The 18,763-nt window shown below is 33.7% G+C and overlaps 1 protein-coding gene and 1 long non-coding RNA gene across 13 annotated transcripts; both read left to right on the top strand.

Annotated features, from left to right (window-relative positions):
* The first annotated feature begins 24 nt into the window (after positions 1 to 24).
* Positions 25 to 7,442, top strand: LOC110899998. 12 transcript variants are annotated; one of them, XR_004876468.1, is made up of 12 exons: positions 25 to 371; positions 464 to 715; positions 852 to 921; positions 1,202 to 1,415; positions 1,508 to 1,759; positions 1,897 to 2,200; positions 2,303 to 2,342; positions 2,730 to 2,825; positions 2,942 to 3,314; positions 3,429 to 4,427; positions 5,490 to 5,895; positions 5,972 to 7,442. It is a non-coding gene; the product is annotated as an uncharacterized LOC110899998 (long non-coding RNA). The 12 variants fall into 12 exon arrangements; XR_004876462.1 differs by having other exon boundaries at positions 27 to 371; positions 1,897 to 1,966; positions 2,057 to 2,200; positions 2,942 to 4,427; XR_004876465.1 differs by having other exon boundaries at positions 28 to 371; positions 1,897 to 1,929; positions 2,070 to 2,200; positions 2,942 to 4,427.
* A 5,226-nt stretch (positions 7,443 to 12,668) lies between these two features.
* LOC110902139 (early nodulin-75-like) lies at positions 12,669 to 13,118 on the top strand. Its single transcript, XM_022148869.1, has one exon. The coding sequence runs from the start codon at positions 12,669 to 12,671 to the stop codon at positions 13,116 to 13,118; it is 450 nt and encodes a 149-aa protein (XP_022004561.1).
* The last annotated feature ends 5,645 nt before the right edge of the window (positions 13,119 to 18,763 follow it).

The following is an 18,763-nucleotide window of genomic DNA, read 5'->3' as shown; positions in this document are numbered from 1 at the left end:
GTGGTTACCTTCTAAATTTTCAGTAGTCTATTTTGAGAAAAATAACCATTTTTGTAATGATCTCAACCGTTCAAATTTGACAGTTATTTCTGAGATTAATCCTGACCATAATAAGTAGGTGGTTATTACTAAAATTTAGAGGTTATTTTTTATGCAGAGCAGTTTGCAAGTTTTGAGAGGTTATTAGAGGTTTCCATCCCACTCTTCTAGCGGTTCTCTTCATCCTCTCCCTCCACCCATTATAGATCCCCATCCCCTACGTCCCCCTTTCTCCTCCCCAACCTTGGATCTTCTTCCAAGCTTCCCGTAACCCACTCTAGAAATTGACGATTCATCCCTGATCGGTCATCGTCTCCTTCTCGTGATTTCAGGTACGGTTTTAAAACCAAATATAATTTGGAGCTTTGATTAAATAAAAGGGGTTTTGTTGTTTCTTGAAGCTTTCACGTTATTGTGCTTCTAGGGCTTTTCAAATCGAAACAAGTCGTTCTGAGTGCTGCTCAACTCTGTCACATTTCTGATCTTCAATTCAATTCATCCAGTGCCAGAATTGTAAGTTTAACCTAATTTTCACTCATGTTGCATCGTTTTCATCCGAATGAGGATGTTCACCTCAAGAATATCAAGAATGAAGGAGCTCTTTGTGGTTCCGACAACCGAGACGAGACCAAAACTGGCAGGTGACTTCGGGCAACCGTACGGTAAATAATCTGAGGTAACCCCTTTTGTTTTGTGGCATATAATGTTAGCCCTACTGGTTATGTAATCTCTTGCTCTTAAATTTTACATTTGAATGTGGTTTATTTAGTCAATTAGTTGCTATTATTTCACATATTATGTTTTTTTGGAAGGTCATGAATCATGATTGGGAGTGGCAGAACAAGGTATTCATTCCTTCTAATGACCTCTTTTTTCTGTAAGGTATATATTTTTATCACATTTCATGTTACATTTTTGTTTTAAAATGGTAGTCTTTGGTGATATATGCTGCAAATAATGGGATTATAATAGGTTTAAATCCTAGGTTTTGTACCTCATATTGAGAAGGCTCTCAATTTTAAAACTCTTTGATGGTTTTGAGAAAAATAACCATTTTTGTAATGATCTCAACCGTTCAAATTTGACAGTTATTTCTGAGATTAATCCTGACCATAATAAGTAGGTGGTTATTACTAAAATTTAGAGGTTATTTTTTATGCAGAGCAGTTTGCAAGTTTTGAGAGGTTATTAGAGGTTTCCATCCCACTCTTCTAGCGGTTCTCTTCATCCTCTCCCTCCACCCATTATAGATCCCCATCCCCTACGTCCCCCTTTCTCCTCCCCAACCTTGGATCTTCTTCCAAGCTTCCCGTAACCCACTCTAGAAATTGACGATTCATCCCTGATTGGTCATCGTCTCCTTCTCGTGATTTCAGGTACGGTTTTAAAACCAAATATAATTTGGAGCTTTGATTAAATAAAAGGGGTTTTGTTGTTTCTTGAAGCTTTCACGTTATTGTGCTTCTAGGGCTTTTCAAATCGAAACAAGTCGTTCTGAGTGCTGCTCAGCTCTGTCACATTTCTGATCTTCAATTCAATTCATCCAGTGCCAGAATTGTAAGTTTAACCTAATTTTCACTCATGTTGCATCGTTTTCATCCGAATGAGGATGTTCACCTCAAGAATATCAAGAATGAAGGAGCTCTTTGTGGTTCCGACAACCGAGACGAGACCAAAACTGGCAGGTGACTTCGGGCAACCGTACAGTAAATAAACTGAGGTAACCCCTTTTGTTTTGTGGCATATAATGTTAGCCCTACTGGTTATGTAATCTCTTGCTCTTAAATTTTACATTTGAATGTGGTTTATTTAGTCAATTAGTTGCTATTATTTCACATATTATGTTTTTTTTGGAAGGTCATGAATCATGATTGGGAGTGGCAGAACAAGGTATTCATTCCTTCTAATGACCTCTTTTTTCTGTAAGGTATATATTTTTATCACATTTCATGTTACATTTTTGTTTTAAAATGGTAGTCTTTGGTGATATATGCTGCAAATAATGGGATTATAATAGGTTTAAATCCTAGGTTTTGTACCTCATATTGAGAAGGCTCTCAATTTTAAAACTCTTTGATGGATGTATGCGTATTACTGCTTTGAGTACATGGCTACCATTGCTTATAAAGTAGAGGTCAAATAATTATAAGTTTCGCACCAGGTCAGTGCAGTTATCTTTTCTTTTTCTTTCTTTTACTTTTTACAAAATGGGTGGGTTGATATGTAACACTATTTCTTAATATTTGTTCAATACATCATGCAGGTTCTTACTTCTTTGTAATTATTTGCGAAGCTTCATAAAGGTACTTACAATGGTGTGGATGTTGCTATTAAACTTATGAAAAAACCAAAGAATACATTGTTAATTCAAAACTACTATTTTGCATTTTCATAGTTTCAGTTTCTAATGGTCAATTTATATTGTTAATTAAAAGAAACAAGTTATTATAAATGAAGAGACATTCTAACATTCCTAATGTATATATGTTTTATCAATACTAATATTTTTTCCAACTTCACAATAAGAGTTATACGCTTACAATACTTTCTACAAGTGTATAATAAGAAAGAGGCTAAAGATGCTATGTTATTGGTCAAATTGATCACTCTACTGAATTTGTATGTTTTAATAATCATGTATCCTGTAGAGCTTGAAATGATGAAAGAATGATTTTCAAAGATTTTGCTAGGTAAAGATATGTCAGGAACAGGCAAAGGAGCCTCACCAATGTTACTTTCTCTAATGCCATGAGCACACGTCCTATTTCAGGTCACACGGTTATTTGGTAATTTTCTACGTATCATTTTTTAAGTATGGTTAGTGATTAAACGATAGAGCTTACTTTTTAAGCTTATTAACTTACATAAAATGAGTTTCTTCTGTTTGTACCATTGTAAGCAGGCAGCTATTCCAGTTGAAAATCCTAGCCATTTAAGCTCACCGAAAATAACGGAAAAAGCAGTAGTTTTTGGAGGTTTGGGTGTCTCTCTTCTCCTTTGGTGTGGTTTCCTAATTTGTTGCTCACACGTTCTCCTGCCTTTCTCTCCTATAAGAGGGTTCCCCACTTGACCCTAACTACAATTCAACTGCCCATTCTCCCCGCCTCCCGTTTTAGGGGTCTGGAGAGGTTCCATGGGGTTGACGATTGGGGTCTGGGAATTGATAAAATATTAGGATGCAAAAGTTGAAGTCGGAGTCATCACCTCTCTTGACGGTGATAACCACCGTAGTCACCGAGACCAAGGTCTACCACTGATATCTTTGTCGTTCTCAGGTATGTCTATCTCTTCTTTCCCATGGTCGTCCAGTCAAGTGTGTACGTTGTTTTAGAAGCTGCTTCTTTTCCCTTTCTACCACACATCTTTTCTTGCACCACACTTGAACTCAGGTCTAAAGCAATATACAAAAACAACTTCTTGGAAGAAAAGAAGAGAGAGAAGGTCCGCTTAATTGGTTTTGAACAAGCTTTCCGGTGATTGAACTCCGAATGATACTAAGGTTTGTGATTGATCTGCGGCGGATAAAGTGAGAGATTTTTGTTCGCTTTGAAATAACTATTTTGCCCTTCAAACCATAAATTATAAAAACAAAAACCAACATTGCAAAAAAAATCTAGAAGATTGTAGGGGGATTAGCAGGAGACTCATATCTTGAATTCTTAACCGTTTAGGCACCAATAACTTAGATCTTGGTTGCCATTTTGATTGTAACAACGTTTGTGTTTAATACCTTGGGAAATGTGCACCACGAGGAGACAATAAAGATTGAAGTGATCCAAAAACTTCTTCAAGATTCTAAGGTTTCAAGTCCTTAATATTGTTGTTGTCGTTAAGATTATTTGATTAATCATCGATGATTTGTCTTCTTTATTGCGTTTAGTTTTCGCATACTTTCTACAACTCTATACTATTGTCAATTTCCAATAGATCTATTGCCAATACCAAACTAGTGGTTGTAAGTGAGGATAGAAAAAATGTTACTGTTCATATGTATATTTGGGGAACACTTTTACCCTCTATAAGTTTTTAATATATTTTGAAAGTGCTTATGAGTAGAGGAGAGGGAAAATGTAATGATAAAGGTATTAAAAAATATTATTTAATTGAGAAAGAAAGAGAAAATTTAATGTTTTTTTAGCGTAATTTAGTATGAAAATACGGTGGAATGGATGTGAATACTCTAACTTTGAAACACAAATATTATATCTAGAGAGACTATATTTGCAACCTTAAACAAAATGCAAGGGTCATTCATGTACATCACTCTCTATTTAACCCTAAACAACCACCACACAAACCCTATCTTTTTCATCTATCTTCAGCACACAGCCGCTACGGCAACTGCATCACGATGCTTCTGAAGATGAAAAAAATCACTGAATCCGATGGTAAGAAACCTCATCTCAACTTATTCTACAAGTTAACGCTTCAATTAGTTGAATTTGAAGTAAATTAGATGAATTTGTTCGTCAAATTACCAGATCTGGTAGCAGATACCATCGGTTTGAAGTTGTTAATAGTTTGTGTTCATACTTAACGTTCCAATTGATTGCTTGAAGAAGTAAATTAGATGAATTCACTCACTTAGGTTACTAGATCTGGTTCAGCATGCTTTCAGTTTGAAGTTGTTGTTGTTTGTGTTCATAGTTAGGTAAAACCGCTTTGTTCAGATTTCTGTGGTTTTAAAAGCTAGATCTAGATTGTTTGAGGTGTGAGTTTAGGGTTTATGATGAGTTTGATGCTATGCAGATTTAGATCTGCAATATTTAAAGATTGCAAGTATTGAAGTTATTAGAAATGAAAACACTATGCTAAAGTTTTGATTATGTGGTTCTTTATATTATAAAAAGTGGTTATAAGTTGTTGTGAGTAGGGATGAGCATGATACCGGTATTGAGAAACGGAGAAAAGCGGTACTGGTACCGAATACACCGGTTTCGGTACCGGTATTTACCGGTGTTTTACCCGTAAGTACCTGTACCAAAAATGGAGAAAAGTGGTACCGGTACAGGTACTGAATACACCGGTTTCGGTACCAGTATTTACTGTTGTTTTACCCGTAAGTATCGGTATCAAGAAATGGAGAAAATGGGTACCGGTTCGGTAACGAATATACCGGTTTGGTACCGGTACCCGACCCCCCTAGTTGTGAGGAGAGAAAAAAATTTACGTTCATCTGTAGATAAAAGGTTACTGTTCATCTATATATTTTAGGATCATCTATATATTTTAGGAGACACTATTCACACTCTATAATTTTAGTAGATTTTGAAAGTGGCTGTGAGTGGTAGGTTTTCTATATGTCTGTATGGTTTCTTTGGTTTTGGTTTTTATAAATATTACAAACGATTTTCCTTCAGTTCAACAAGTTTTTTTTTTTGTGATTTTGTGGTATAAGTAGATATGTCTTGAGAAAGCTTAGTGTCTCATTATCAACTAACTGTTGACAGGAACATGGTTATTGTCTCTGGCTGAGGATACACATGGACCACATGGTTTGGAACAGTGCATCTAGCTTTGTTGTGGATTGTGTCCATAGTTAGTATGGTTGGGATAGACAAAGTCGCTCTAGCTTGAAAAGCTAGTTTTCGATTGTTTGAGGCATGGGTTTGAGTTTTTGATGATTTTGACGCTAAAGCTATTTTTAACTTTTGTTATGGCTCAAAGCTGTCACTTTGTATCTTATATATCTAGATTGCAAATTTGAATCGGAAACGAAAACATTTAAGTTATCAGAAACGAAAACCCTCGCTTTGAAATCGGAGTGTTTTTGCCTACCCCACCCATGCCAATTATTGGCACGATGCTGAAGTGGTGCATGTCTGTTTGCTTACGTCGTCCTTGAGTGCCTTACAGGTATATCATAATTAAAATTTGATTTACATGAATGCATTTATCGTTTTTCTTATCCGGATTTTTCTTTTTTGTCTAGTTGGCTTCTACATATCTACGTTTACAGTCATCGAGGAGCAGTTACAGGAGTTTACCCTTAAATTACTATATCTGGTTGAAGATACTTTTCCTTTCACCGAGAAGGATGCATCTGGTTTTGTTACAGTTTGTGTCCATAGTTGGTATGGTTGGGATAGGTAAAACCGCTCTAACCAGACTTTTGTGCAATGAAAAGCCAAATCTGGATTGTTCTAGGCGTGTGTTTAAGGTTTATGATGAGTTTGATGCTACGTAACAAGATTGGAAGAAATTGATGTTTCATACTCTTCCAAGCTTTTGCCAAAAGCATCAAAATCATCAAAACCGAAAACCCATGCTTTGAATTGAGTATTTTTACCTACTCCACCCATGCCAATTATTGGCATGATGCTAAAGTTTTGATTATGTGGTTCTTGGCACCTGAAGATCATAATTATTTGAGCAAATGGCAGACAGCATGTTGATAGTAAGCATTTTTCTGTGTCTTTTTGGTTTCTTTGGTTTTTATTTTTGTATTATTTTCATATATACCCGTACAAACTTGAAAATTTTCATATGTTCCCAACAAAAACCAAAAATATCGTATACACCTTCATGTTTTTATATAACACATTTTAAGCTTAAATTTATTTTTACTCATTTTCCCAATTAAGCAATAGTATTCTCCATATCTCTCTATATATATATAATATTTAAACAAAATAAATTAAGCTATAATTGTGTAAATATAATATTTGAAGTTAAAGGTTGTAGAAGTTTCAATTTTTATGAAAAATGAGATTAAAATAATCTTTTATAAAATTGTTTCTAATGAATTGGGTATATATATGTTATTTTAACTACTTTGTAAGGGTATATAATATTTATAATTTTGCAAGGGTATACATGATATTTTACAAGTCTGTAGGTATATATGAAATTTTCCTTTGATTTTTTATATATATCATGAAAAAGCATGGATCTCTCTCCATTTGTAGTTGTTGACATGGACACATTGCAAGATCTAGCTGAAGATAGTCTTAGTTTGACTGGAAACAGTGTGACTTGTGTTCATAGTTAGTATGGTTGGGATAGGCAAAATCGTTTTAGTTAGAGTTTTATGGCGAGTGCCACCTCATTTCAAACTTCACCCACAACGTTGAGGTTTGGTTGGGATCTTGCGGCGAGTGCCACCTCATTTCGGACTGGGGGGTTCTTTTGTAGTCAACTCAATCACGGGTCAGAAGTCTAAGTGATTAACTCAAGCGTGGTTCTCAAATCTGAGTGATTAATTCAAATGCTAATACGATGCTATCACTTCTCAATCCGATGAAAACTGATTTTAATAATGGCATTGGAAAGATTTTTAGTGTTTATCGAATTTTAAAATTGTAATCTTATTTTGTTGGGGAAATCTAGTCGTGAATTGTATTTTTACAATTGTATCATGATTTAGTCAATGGTAGAAATCCAGTCTTGAATTGTATTGGTCATTTTAGTATTTAACATTTAAAACATACTCGAAGTCATTTTAGGTACCCGTGGACCTACATTAATAACGTTATTAACATCTAAATTGTTATAAACCCATATCCTCTAAAATGATTTATTCAATGGTAGATATCCAGTCTTGAATTAACACAAATGATTTATAAATTGATAATTAACACACATTATCCTCTAAAATCTAAATTGTTATAAACCCATAAACCATTTAAAAAATTAAGCCCACTACATCATTAACCCAATAATCATTTAACCCAACACCCATTTTAAATAATCATACATGATACAACTAACCTAGGAAAAATAAATTACAAATTAGTGGTAAACTAATTCAAGCTAGGCCAGCGATACAACTAAGGTATTCTAAATAGAGAGCCTATCAACCCCCCCCCCCCCCCCTAACAAGGGTTATGTTTTTCTGTTTGTTAGGTTCGTTGCAATGCGTGCGGTTTAGATTGACTCAGTTATTCTTTTCTATGTTTTATGTTTCGGTATAATTTATTCGCATTAACACGCTACATCTTCAGTGTTGGTGATCGACGATGGTGTAGAAGGTTTTACATCCCTACCGTAGCGTGAGGGAGCTTAATACTAGATAAATTATAAACAATCCTTGTAATCTACTATAACTTTAATAGCATGTGATGCTTTTGCCACCACTACATTATGGTTGTTATAATTATGATGTTACGTCGGTCACAAATCTCTTAGAAGTTTATCTTTCAAGTATGATAAGCCATCTGTTAAATATGTTCCGATCCTATCTTTGACAATATGTTAAAAGTTGTCTAAATGCATTCGGTTTTTTCAAAAGGTCATGTCATACGTATTTTGTCGATATTGTCTTTTTAACTTTTCCTCCTTTTTTTCTAGAAGGGTTGGTAAACTTTTTTATTAATTAAATAAAAAATATACTAGATTAGAACTCCGTGTATTACACGGGCTGAATAAATGTGAATTTATATACTAAATAATAAATAATATATCTTTAAAAACTTTGTTTATTACATGGATTGAATACATATAATTTTATATACTAAAAACTAAAAAGTTATATCTTTAAAAACCCCTTGTATTGTTGTACAGGTTGAATAAATATAATTTTATACATCAAATAATAAAAAAAATACTAAATAATAAATTATTTATATATTTAAAAAAACCCGTGTATTGTACGGGTTGAATAAATCTAATTTTATATATCAAATAATAAAAAAGTTATATTTTTAAAAACTCATGTATTACACAGGTTGTATAAATGTAATTTTGTATAGTAATTTACAAAAAAAATTATATCTTTAAAAAACCCCGTGTATTATACGTGTTGAATTTATATATCAAATAATAAAAAAATATATTTTTAAATACCTCATGTATTACACGGGTTGAATAAATGTAATTTTGTATAGTAAATGATAAAAAAAGTTGTATCTTAAAAAACCCTGTGTGTTACACGGGTTGAATAAATGTAATTTTATATAGTTAATAATAAAAACTTATATTTTTAAAAAACCTCGTGTAATACACGAGTTGAGTTCTGATTAATTTCAGATTTTGATTTCCTGCATTTTCTCTCCTATTAAATAATAATAATTTTTCTCTCCTTAAAATTACATCTTATGTCATATTCTTATTTTTATAAAACATATTTAAAAAATATATAATATTTTATTTAAAATAAATATATTTAAAACATTTACTGATTATAAAAAGTTAAATATATTTAAAACATATTACTGATTATAAAGAGTCATACACAATTTAAATATGTTACCTAAATTTGGATGTAAAAGTATAAACGTAACTATTAAAATGAAATCTCTCTACGATATAATAAAACTATAATGTAACCTATTCCTATATCTAAAGAAATTTATTATAAAAATAATAATTTAATATTAATAGTATATTTTCTAAATAAGTTTTTAATCTATACTATATCTCTACCTATATCTCATATAATTATATATATTAAATAGTATATCTCTATGTATATCTCATAAATAATTATTTAATTTTAAATGATTATTTAATTTTAATAGGTTAAAAAATAGATGGCTTCAATGAGTGACATGTGCCCCTAAAATGGTTTCTTTTATTATATAGTATAGATTATATTATTAAACTTCTTTGTTTAAACAATCAAATATACCGAAGGGTAACGTTACTTTACTATTAAAGTTAAGATTTGACGATATGGTGTGAGCTTAGTTATTGATTAAAACCCGAATTCAAATTTGTTATTCGAATTTATTTTGTTCATTCAATTATTTTTTATATGTGTATTTGGATCTTTAAAGAATCCATGTAAAATACAAACTAAAACAACCATACGAAATAAATTTACGACATGAAATGAGATAAGAATTATATCGTTAATGAGGTAGTGGTGGAGTGGTTGGGAAAGAATTGGTGTTCCTTGTGACCCAGGTTCGATTCCCACTCTCCTCACTATTTTGTGCGGCATCCAGGTGAGGAGCGAATACGGGTGTCCCTGTTCGACTTGGATGAGAGGCAAGGTTTTACCGATTATTTCACTGTCGTGCGTTTGGGCGAGTGGAGGTCTGGTTTCCGCGCACCTGAGGAGAGCCAAGGGGCTGGCGGCGGACGAGTAGTCGACCTTGACCACAACGCCCGGTGTCACGGTGGTTGGCACGTCGTTCATTGCTGTAAAAAAAAAAGATAATAATTATATCAAGTTGATTGAGAAAAAAATAAAAAGAAATAAGGTTATAGTGAGTTTGTTAGTAAATAAAAATATAATGGCTAATTATCCAAACCAAATTTAGAATTTGGATTTGAGTCGAACTCAATCATTGGATTTTGAACCAACCCATTAGTTAATTATACAGATGTTCATGTGATTTAACTAATGTCACAATCTAAGTTGCTAGCAATGTGATAAATAAAAGTTTCCGTTAAAAAAAAAAGTAAAGTTTATGGTTTCGTAACTTTAGGGTTTAGATGAAAATAACCTCTATTAAATTTTCTATTAAGTTTATGTAAATGAAAAAGGATACCTTTTAATTGGGAAAAACAATTTTAAAACAATCAAATTAATAAGTAAGGGGGTTATTTGTGATTTGCAAAAAAAATATAAAAAAAATCCAATGACCCCATAACTGTTGATGATTGTTTACGAAATCACAAGACCAAATAGAAGCCAAGAATGCGTGCCTCTAACTCGTGTCGTGGCTACCTGCCTATAGCTCGAAAACCTGCACAACAACTTCCATGTGAAATCCGTAGTTTCATGCGACTTGTTTGCCTCCCCATAACTATGGGTTACACGTTGGCTCTCAAGTTGTGGGGAGTTTATGCATTGGTGTCTTCTACTCGATTTACTACTTTATTAAGTAATCCCCGACAATTATGGAGTTATTGTTAGTAGAAAGGGGTGTGGGTAGGGTGGGGTTGGGTGTTTTTTGTTTTTTCTATATTATTTTTGACCAAATGACTTAAATAGTCTATGGGACTATTTAATTGATAGATTTTAAATTTAATTGTTTTGTCTAACCAAAAGGATATTTTAGTCATTTTATATTATGTTAGAGGAAAATGGAGTAAAATGGAACAACCATAGCAAACTATTGGAGAAAAATGACTATTTTTAAAGGTTTGGGTAAAACCGTTAAAGTGACCAAACCACAGAGAGCGAAACGAAAGTTGACTCTAAAAATAATAATGAAAGTTAGAAGCACATGAAGATAATATGTTATACTTACCAGATATTTTTGGTGTGTTTTTTTAGTGTGTGATAGGCTTTGAAAGCATACAGTCTTCAAAGGTTTCTGTTAAAAGATTGTCTTTAGCTAAGGTATATAGGTTTATGAATAGTAATTTTTTTGTTTTGTTTTTTATACGTCCCGTTTGCGGGTATGCGTATATAATATACATATGTCTGGGTCATCGGGGGGCAAAAGTGAAAGGCATTAATTTTAACGTTATTTTGCTAATTTCGTGAAAGTAACGTTAAAAGCTGAGGACGGTGAATCATGTATCACGTGGTGGCGTTGATAGCTGAAAGACAAAAGGGTAAATGCACTAATAAGTCTTTGTCCCGATTGCTGAGTGTTACGTGCCTTATGTCCAAGGCTTGATGCAAAACTACTGTCGAGCCAGGGGTCTCACTGGAAGCAGTCTTTCTATTCTTACGGGGTAGAGGTAAGGTTGTCTACATCTTACCCTTCTCATACCCTACCTTTGCTTTGCTATTGGTGAGATTTACTGAGTAGGATAATGATGATGATGATTGTTTTGTTTTTTAGTGGCTAATTTTCATTTACACTTATAAATTTTAATAAGTTTTAAATTTGGCCTCTCAACTTTAATAATAAAATTATATTTTTTTCTTTAATAATTTTATTAACAATATAACCCTAGAAGTTTAATAAAGATACCATTTTGACTTTTAAAGAATTTTTCGGTTTTTATGGGTTTTGTTTTGTATATCAACGCCCCACGCAAGTTATTTCTATTTATATTTTGACATGAATTTTTCGCAATGTTGTTTCTAAACGTTCCGATTGTTTTAAACGTTTTTTAAAGCACTTGATTTTTTAAACCCCTGGCGCCCATCTCTAAATACATCATTGCAACATGTTTTATTTTTGTCAATTTCATAACGTTGTTTTTAATCCGACTGATTGTTTTAAACTTTTTCTTAACCATTTAAACCGTTTGGCGCTCATATCTAGATACACCATTGCAACATGTTTTACTACGTTTAAACCGACTCACTATAATGCATGTTCTTCATGTTTATTTTTATATACGTTAAGTTGTAAATTTTGCTTGAATATCTTGACTTGCGTATATAATGTGGTAATTTTACGTGATTTTCAAATCTATCATTGCAACGTGGTTTTTTTTTATCGCTACGTTCGAGATTTACTTATTTTTATCTATGTTTCGAACCCATTGCGAATCACGGACACACTCATTAGTTTCATACTCCAGCCAAAAGTGAAACTATTCATTTAACTATAGACACCATTATTTAAACGAAATATTCAAATACGCACTATGTGACCCTAACTCTTTTAACTTTTCTAATTCTCATATAAACATTCTAATATATATGTAGAGAGTAATAAATATAAAGAAAGTGAGTGTGTACATATAAACACAAAAACTTTCAAATATAATAATATAACACTGAGATTATCTATAAATAGATGAGTGTCATTGATCAATCATCCTAAAAAAACACCATGCATACTAATCTCATCATTCTCTTCACCTTAACACTCATCTTTATCACCACCACCACCACCACCACATTTGCCAACTTTAACCACCATGCACAACCCTTAGAACATGATCAAACTCCACTTGACACTTCTAATGCAATAAAACCACCACAACATGGCCTTCCACCTAAACATAAGCCCCCTCAACCCCCACACCACGACCACCCACAACCAGAGACCGACGCTGAAGATGTGAAAAAACCACCTTATAAGGGCGACAAACCACCATATAAGGGTGGCAAACCACCTTATCATGACCTCCCACCCGTGCATAAGCCACCAATTAAAAAGAAACCGCCCCATGGTCGCCATCCACCGGAGATTGACAACACCGAAGCTACATATAAGCCGCCACAAGGAAGGAAACCGCCGCATTATGGTCGCCCGCCGAAGTTGGATACCAAGCCATAGTGATGCACGATTTCTTTTTGGTCTTTTGGGACTTCAAAGACTTGTGTGCAGTGGCGGACCCAGAAATTATTTGCTGGGGGTGCGGATGAGGTGTTTAACCATATTTTCAAGGGGTGCGGTCAGGTTTTTTGCCTAAAATATACACTAAATTTTTTTTTTTCAAGGGGTGCGGCCGCCCACCCTGGCTAAAGGGTAGGTCCGCCCCTGCTTGTGTGATAAGTTAAAATAAATAAATACATGGGTTTGGTATATTTTATCATATTAAAGGGTTATTGTGTAATATGTATTATTGTAAAAATAAAGAACTTTGTCCTCGGCTAAATGTCTTCGCACCTAGCTCTATCGGTGGCACTTTCATCTACCGCTGCATCTAGCTAGCTGCCATCGTCACCACACTTAGCATCACACATTGTTTTTTTTTTCTAGCCACCATATTGTTGCCTCGTAATACGTATCAAAATTGAAAAAGGAAAATCTCGAAAATGGCCATTGACCAATCCTAATCTCCAAAATGGTCACCTCTCAAGTAGGGGTGGCAATAAAAACCCAACCATGATATTTTGGGTTATTTTGGGCCTCTTTAAAAAAGGAAATAAGTTTGAATGGGCTGAGGATTTAGTCAAGATGGGTTAGGATGGGTTTTAAAATACCCATCTAAATTTTAACATGGGTCAGGATGGGTTTTTAAGTTTTAACTATCTAACCCTAAAACAGATAACTGTCAAACAATCAACAACCATGTCCTCATCGACTTCTTCTTCTTCTTCTAACTAGAACTAGGGTTTACCCCCACTCGATCCAATCGCCAATCATGTCATCTCAATCGCCATGATTCTTCCACCGACGACTCCACCACCACATCGCCGCTCCTCACCACCACCGACGGCGTCTCCCGCACCCGCCACTTCGTCAGATCCACTCCCTCCCTCCGCGGCGCCGCCATGTTCCTCCGCCGCGCCAGCAGCCGCTGGATGCTCCGTGAACCTTTGATGTGTGTGAGAGAATCAGCCGTTGAACAAATCGAAGAACGCCAGACCGATTGGGCGTATTCACGTCCGCTTGTGATTCTAGACCTGATCTGGAACCTTGCGTTTCTGAATTATACATTACTGAAATCCAAGATTTAAAAGCTCATCATCTTCTGTCATTTTCTATTATTATTCACAGATCTCCATTTTCATTTAATGGTGAACCCAATTTTCATTCTTTTCAATTCACATAACTTTGTTTTGTTTTTTTTAAATCATTTTCTAAAATCTTTTGAATTGTGAGTGTTTAGAAATCTTGAATCTACTTGGGAGAATCAGTAATTTATAATCTTCGATGCGTGTGAGAGAATCAGCCGCTGAACAAATCGAAGAACGCCAGACAGATTGGGCGTATTCACGACCGATTGGGTTTTTTTGAATTTTTTTGAATTTTTTAGTTTTTTTGATTTTTTTAAATTTTTTTTGATTTTTTTTTAATTTTTCTGATTTTTTTTTTTAAATTTTTTTTGAATTTTTCTGATTTTTAAAATTTTTTTTTTGAATTTTTTAAATTTTTCTGATTTTTTTTAATTTCTAGCCTATCATGACCGAAACCCATTATGACCTAAACCCATCTTGACCTTTTTCTTAAAAAACCCATCCTAACCCAAACCCATCCTAACCCATCCCCATCCTAACCCATTACCCAAACCTACCCAACCCACCCATTTTGCCACCTCTACTCTCAAGTCTTGGGAGAGACGTTTTACGGATCCATGTGCATGGGAAGCGTCATCTAATACAAACATGACACGTGACGCCTAGCAACAGTCTCAAACGTTTCCCAAACGTCTCAGACTCCTTCCAGAAGTCTCTGACGCCTCCGAAAAGTCTCATACGCCTCCGAAAAGTCTCAGACGCCTCCCAAAAGTCTCAGACGCTTCCCAGATGTCTCCCAGAAGTCTTAGACGCCTCCCAGACATCTCCCAGAAGTCTCCCAGCAGTCTCAGATGCTTTCCACGTGACATGTTTGTATTGGATGACATTTCCCATGCACATGGATCCGTGAAACATCTCTCCCAAGACTTGAGAGGTGACCGTTTTGAAAATAAAGCTTTCGAGATTTTCCCTCAAAAAATATACATTCACAAGCTCTCATACATTTATGCTCAAAGCCATGGGATACTCAACATTTTGAAGGCCCAAGGGAAATGAAAATTCGGAGCATTTTTCAAATTTTATTGCTATAAACTATTTCTTCTTGATTTGGGATTAAGACCGGCAATAATAAAACAAAAGATTTATTGTGAGTGGAGTTGATCTTTTTTAAATAACTTATATGGTTCTTTGCGTGTATAAACTAAAATGTCTATTGCCCTTGAATAGTCTTGTGAGCACAACCAAACCAAAATATAATCTCAAGTTTCTGTTGCTTTAGTTTTTTGTGATGTAATGGTGTGCCGGGCCTGGCTCAAGCACAAATATATGTGAGTGCACAAGCATGCACTTGACCAGGACCGGCCCAAGTGTTCCCGAGGTCAAGTGACCAGGCTGAATGTTTTTGTGTTGTATTTATGTTTTTATGTGTAATGTGAGGAGAATAATTCCAATTTAATATAACTCGTCACACATATTTGAAAAATGGTCCCATTGTAAAAAAAATCTTGGATTGTCACGGTACATAACAAACTTAATTGTGCCTAATTTCTAATTGATCGTTATAAAATTTGTATTATTTGAATAATAAACTTATTTAAAAAAATGATTTAGATGATTCCAATAAGTAACTTTAATGAAGTTACATATTTTGTAAAAAAATCTTTGAAAAAGTTGTAGGTTATTTGAGATAAGATTGTGATTGGTTCGATAGAGGATTATTAAATTGTAAAGCGGGGTTAGTTATAATGGAGTTAAAGATAAGTAGACGATTATTAAATTGTAAAGGTTAATTATGATAAATTTATAGACAAATATTAATATATATTATAATATAAAAAGTACTATTTATAAGGTTGTATTATTAATATATAGGATAATTTATAGACAAATAGACGGCTAGTAAATTGTAAAGTTGAGGTTATGCACGTATCTGAATTCCGTGATAAATACTTTCTTCACCGTTTATCATGAACCTATTAGTTTTTTTTCAACTCCGTAAATACGAGTAATGGTTAATAGAACCCGTTTAAGTTGTTTTTGATCTCGCGTCGAGATACAACAAATACAACAAGAAACGAGGAAAGCTGCATCTGAATATCGCTACGCTGACTCAAAACACGGCGAAAAACCAGTAAAAGCTGAATTTGAACATCATAATGCTATTTAGAACAACTTTATTTTTGATACAATGAGTTCCGTCTAAAAGTTCTTATGCGGTCCTTGAAAAATTTAACATACCGGCTCTACTACGTTTTCTAAAAACATTGGGGTCCCAGGACCCTGATCCACAAAGAGAGTTAAGAGTAGAGTAAAGGATAATAGACAGATGAAGCTGTTAACCGCCATTGTTTGTGAGTTGAAGGTGGAAGTTGTGAAAGTATTGGTACCGTTTTGGCAATTTTTAGAACTAATGGACTGTAATTGTTATTTTTAAGAAACCATAGAGACGAAAAAGGTAACTCACTCTTTATTTATTTTAATTTTAATTTTAATAACATGGGTATTATGTCATTTCAAATAAACTAACAGAATAACTGGATGACGTTAGTGAGGGTGGACTGTAATAGTTACAAAAGTGAAATCATATGAACTATTTTGACAACTTTTAAATTAATGAACTAAATTAGTGATTTTTGACAAACCATATTTTGGGCTGTTGCTTTTCGTTGGTCTTCCATTGGATCTTCATGATGGGCTTGTAAAGCCCATGTCTCAAATAAAGCGTGTAACGTGTTTCGTTTTCTCTCCGTCGGAGGGCTTGTTCGGCAGGAGAGTTATTATTTATTTTTATGCCATATGTTAATGGTTTTATAATCTTTTAGTTTAGTGTTACATGAAAAACCAACTGTTATATTTTCACGTAGGCATGAGCTTATGCTCACTTTTTTTTATTTTTGTGTGTACTGGTTTATAAGTTTTCGAGTAAACTGACAAAATGGTCTCTGAGGTTTGATCACTTTTGCTACAATAGTCCAAAACTCAAATCTTTTGAATCTAGGTCCCTGTGGTTTCAATTCTGTTGCCATTTTCATTCAAAATCAAAATCTTGTCAGATTTTTCAGTTAACATCCAACTTTTCTGTCTTTTTCATCCCTTTTAATGAAGGGCAAAATAGTCTTTTAATGTTTTATTATAACAAATTAAAATATCTGTCCATTTTACCCTTCATTAAAAGAGAGGAAAAAGACAATAAAAAACTAAATGTTAACTGAAAAATCTGATCAGATTTTGCTTTTGGATGAAAATGACAAAATTGAAACCATAGGGTTTGAGATTCAAAGGTTTGAGTTTTGGATTACAATGGCAAAAGTGATCAAACCTCAGGAACCATTTTGATAGTTTACTCTAAGGGCCTGTTTGGTAGCCTCTTAATCCATTCAGAGGCTGTCTCTTAATGAAATCATTTGTGGCCCTTATGTCTGAATGAATAAGAGATAATCTTATGTCTGACTGGATAAGAGGTAACATCTGAATGGTAAACCATCACATGTCACATTCTTCTACATTATCTTTGTTAAACTCTTAAATGATTTCATTAAGAGGTAGCCTCTTAATGTCATTCAGATGCTACCAAACAGCCCCTAAGTTTTTACTATCCACCACACATTAAAATAATACTTATATCAAATAAATTAAAAAAAAAACATAAAAAGAAAAGGATGAATTTAATTGGTTGAGAGAGTCTTGGGGTCCACAAACCATTGCCTTCACGGTAAGGTGCAACCCACGCCCCTTAGTTTTAACTAGCCATTCACACCCCATTTCCGGTATTTAACGCTCATTAAAGCCACCGACCATCCACCTCACCAAGGGCGTGAGGTGGTAACACATGGTATTGAAGTTTCAAGTAAATTTGCGTCTTACTTACTATTATTCTTAAGTTGTGTTAGACTTTGCTATTGTCACTAATTCTAACGATTTCACTTTGGTCGCTAATTCGTTTTGCCAATCGCAAATTGCAAATTGCATTTACTTTTGCTACCTTTTTTAGTATTTCATATCACCTACCCCGTTAAGTGTAATTGATACATCAACTCTGAACGGTATTAAACTATTACGGTAATATAAGTATCATTAATTAAAAAAACACAACTTAAAACAAGTTGAATGAATAATAGATAAACTACTTACTATATTTGCATTCACCTTATTTATTAATTTGAATTACGTGAACAAAAATGCAAATGGTATCCTTTGTAACGTAGTCAATCAACCCATTATTATAAAAAAATGTACCAAGACATATATATATATATATATATATATATATATATATATATATATATATATATATAGGGGAAGGTTCAAATGAAAACCAATAGTTATTGTGAAAACTCAAAAACTAATTAAAAAAGCCAAAAAAACATAAATTTTTTTTTTCAAACCAAATTTCGTAGGTTTTTTTATATAAAAAAATTTCAATTTTTTTTTTGTGTGGTGCCCATGTGTAATACTACACATGTGTATGTGTACTACACATGTGTATTATTACACATGTGTACTACAATTTTTTTTTTT

The sequence above is a fragment of the Helianthus annuus genome, chromosome 13, assembly GCF_002127325.2.
Source record: "Helianthus annuus cultivar XRQ/B chromosome 13, HanXRQr2.0-SUNRISE, whole genome shotgun sequence".
In the NCBI taxonomy this organism is placed as follows: domain Eukaryota; kingdom Viridiplantae; phylum Streptophyta; class Magnoliopsida; order Asterales; family Asteraceae; genus Helianthus; species Helianthus annuus.
The sequence above is the reverse complement of the archived record's forward strand: the minus strand, read 5'-3'. Positions and strand labels throughout refer to the sequence as shown.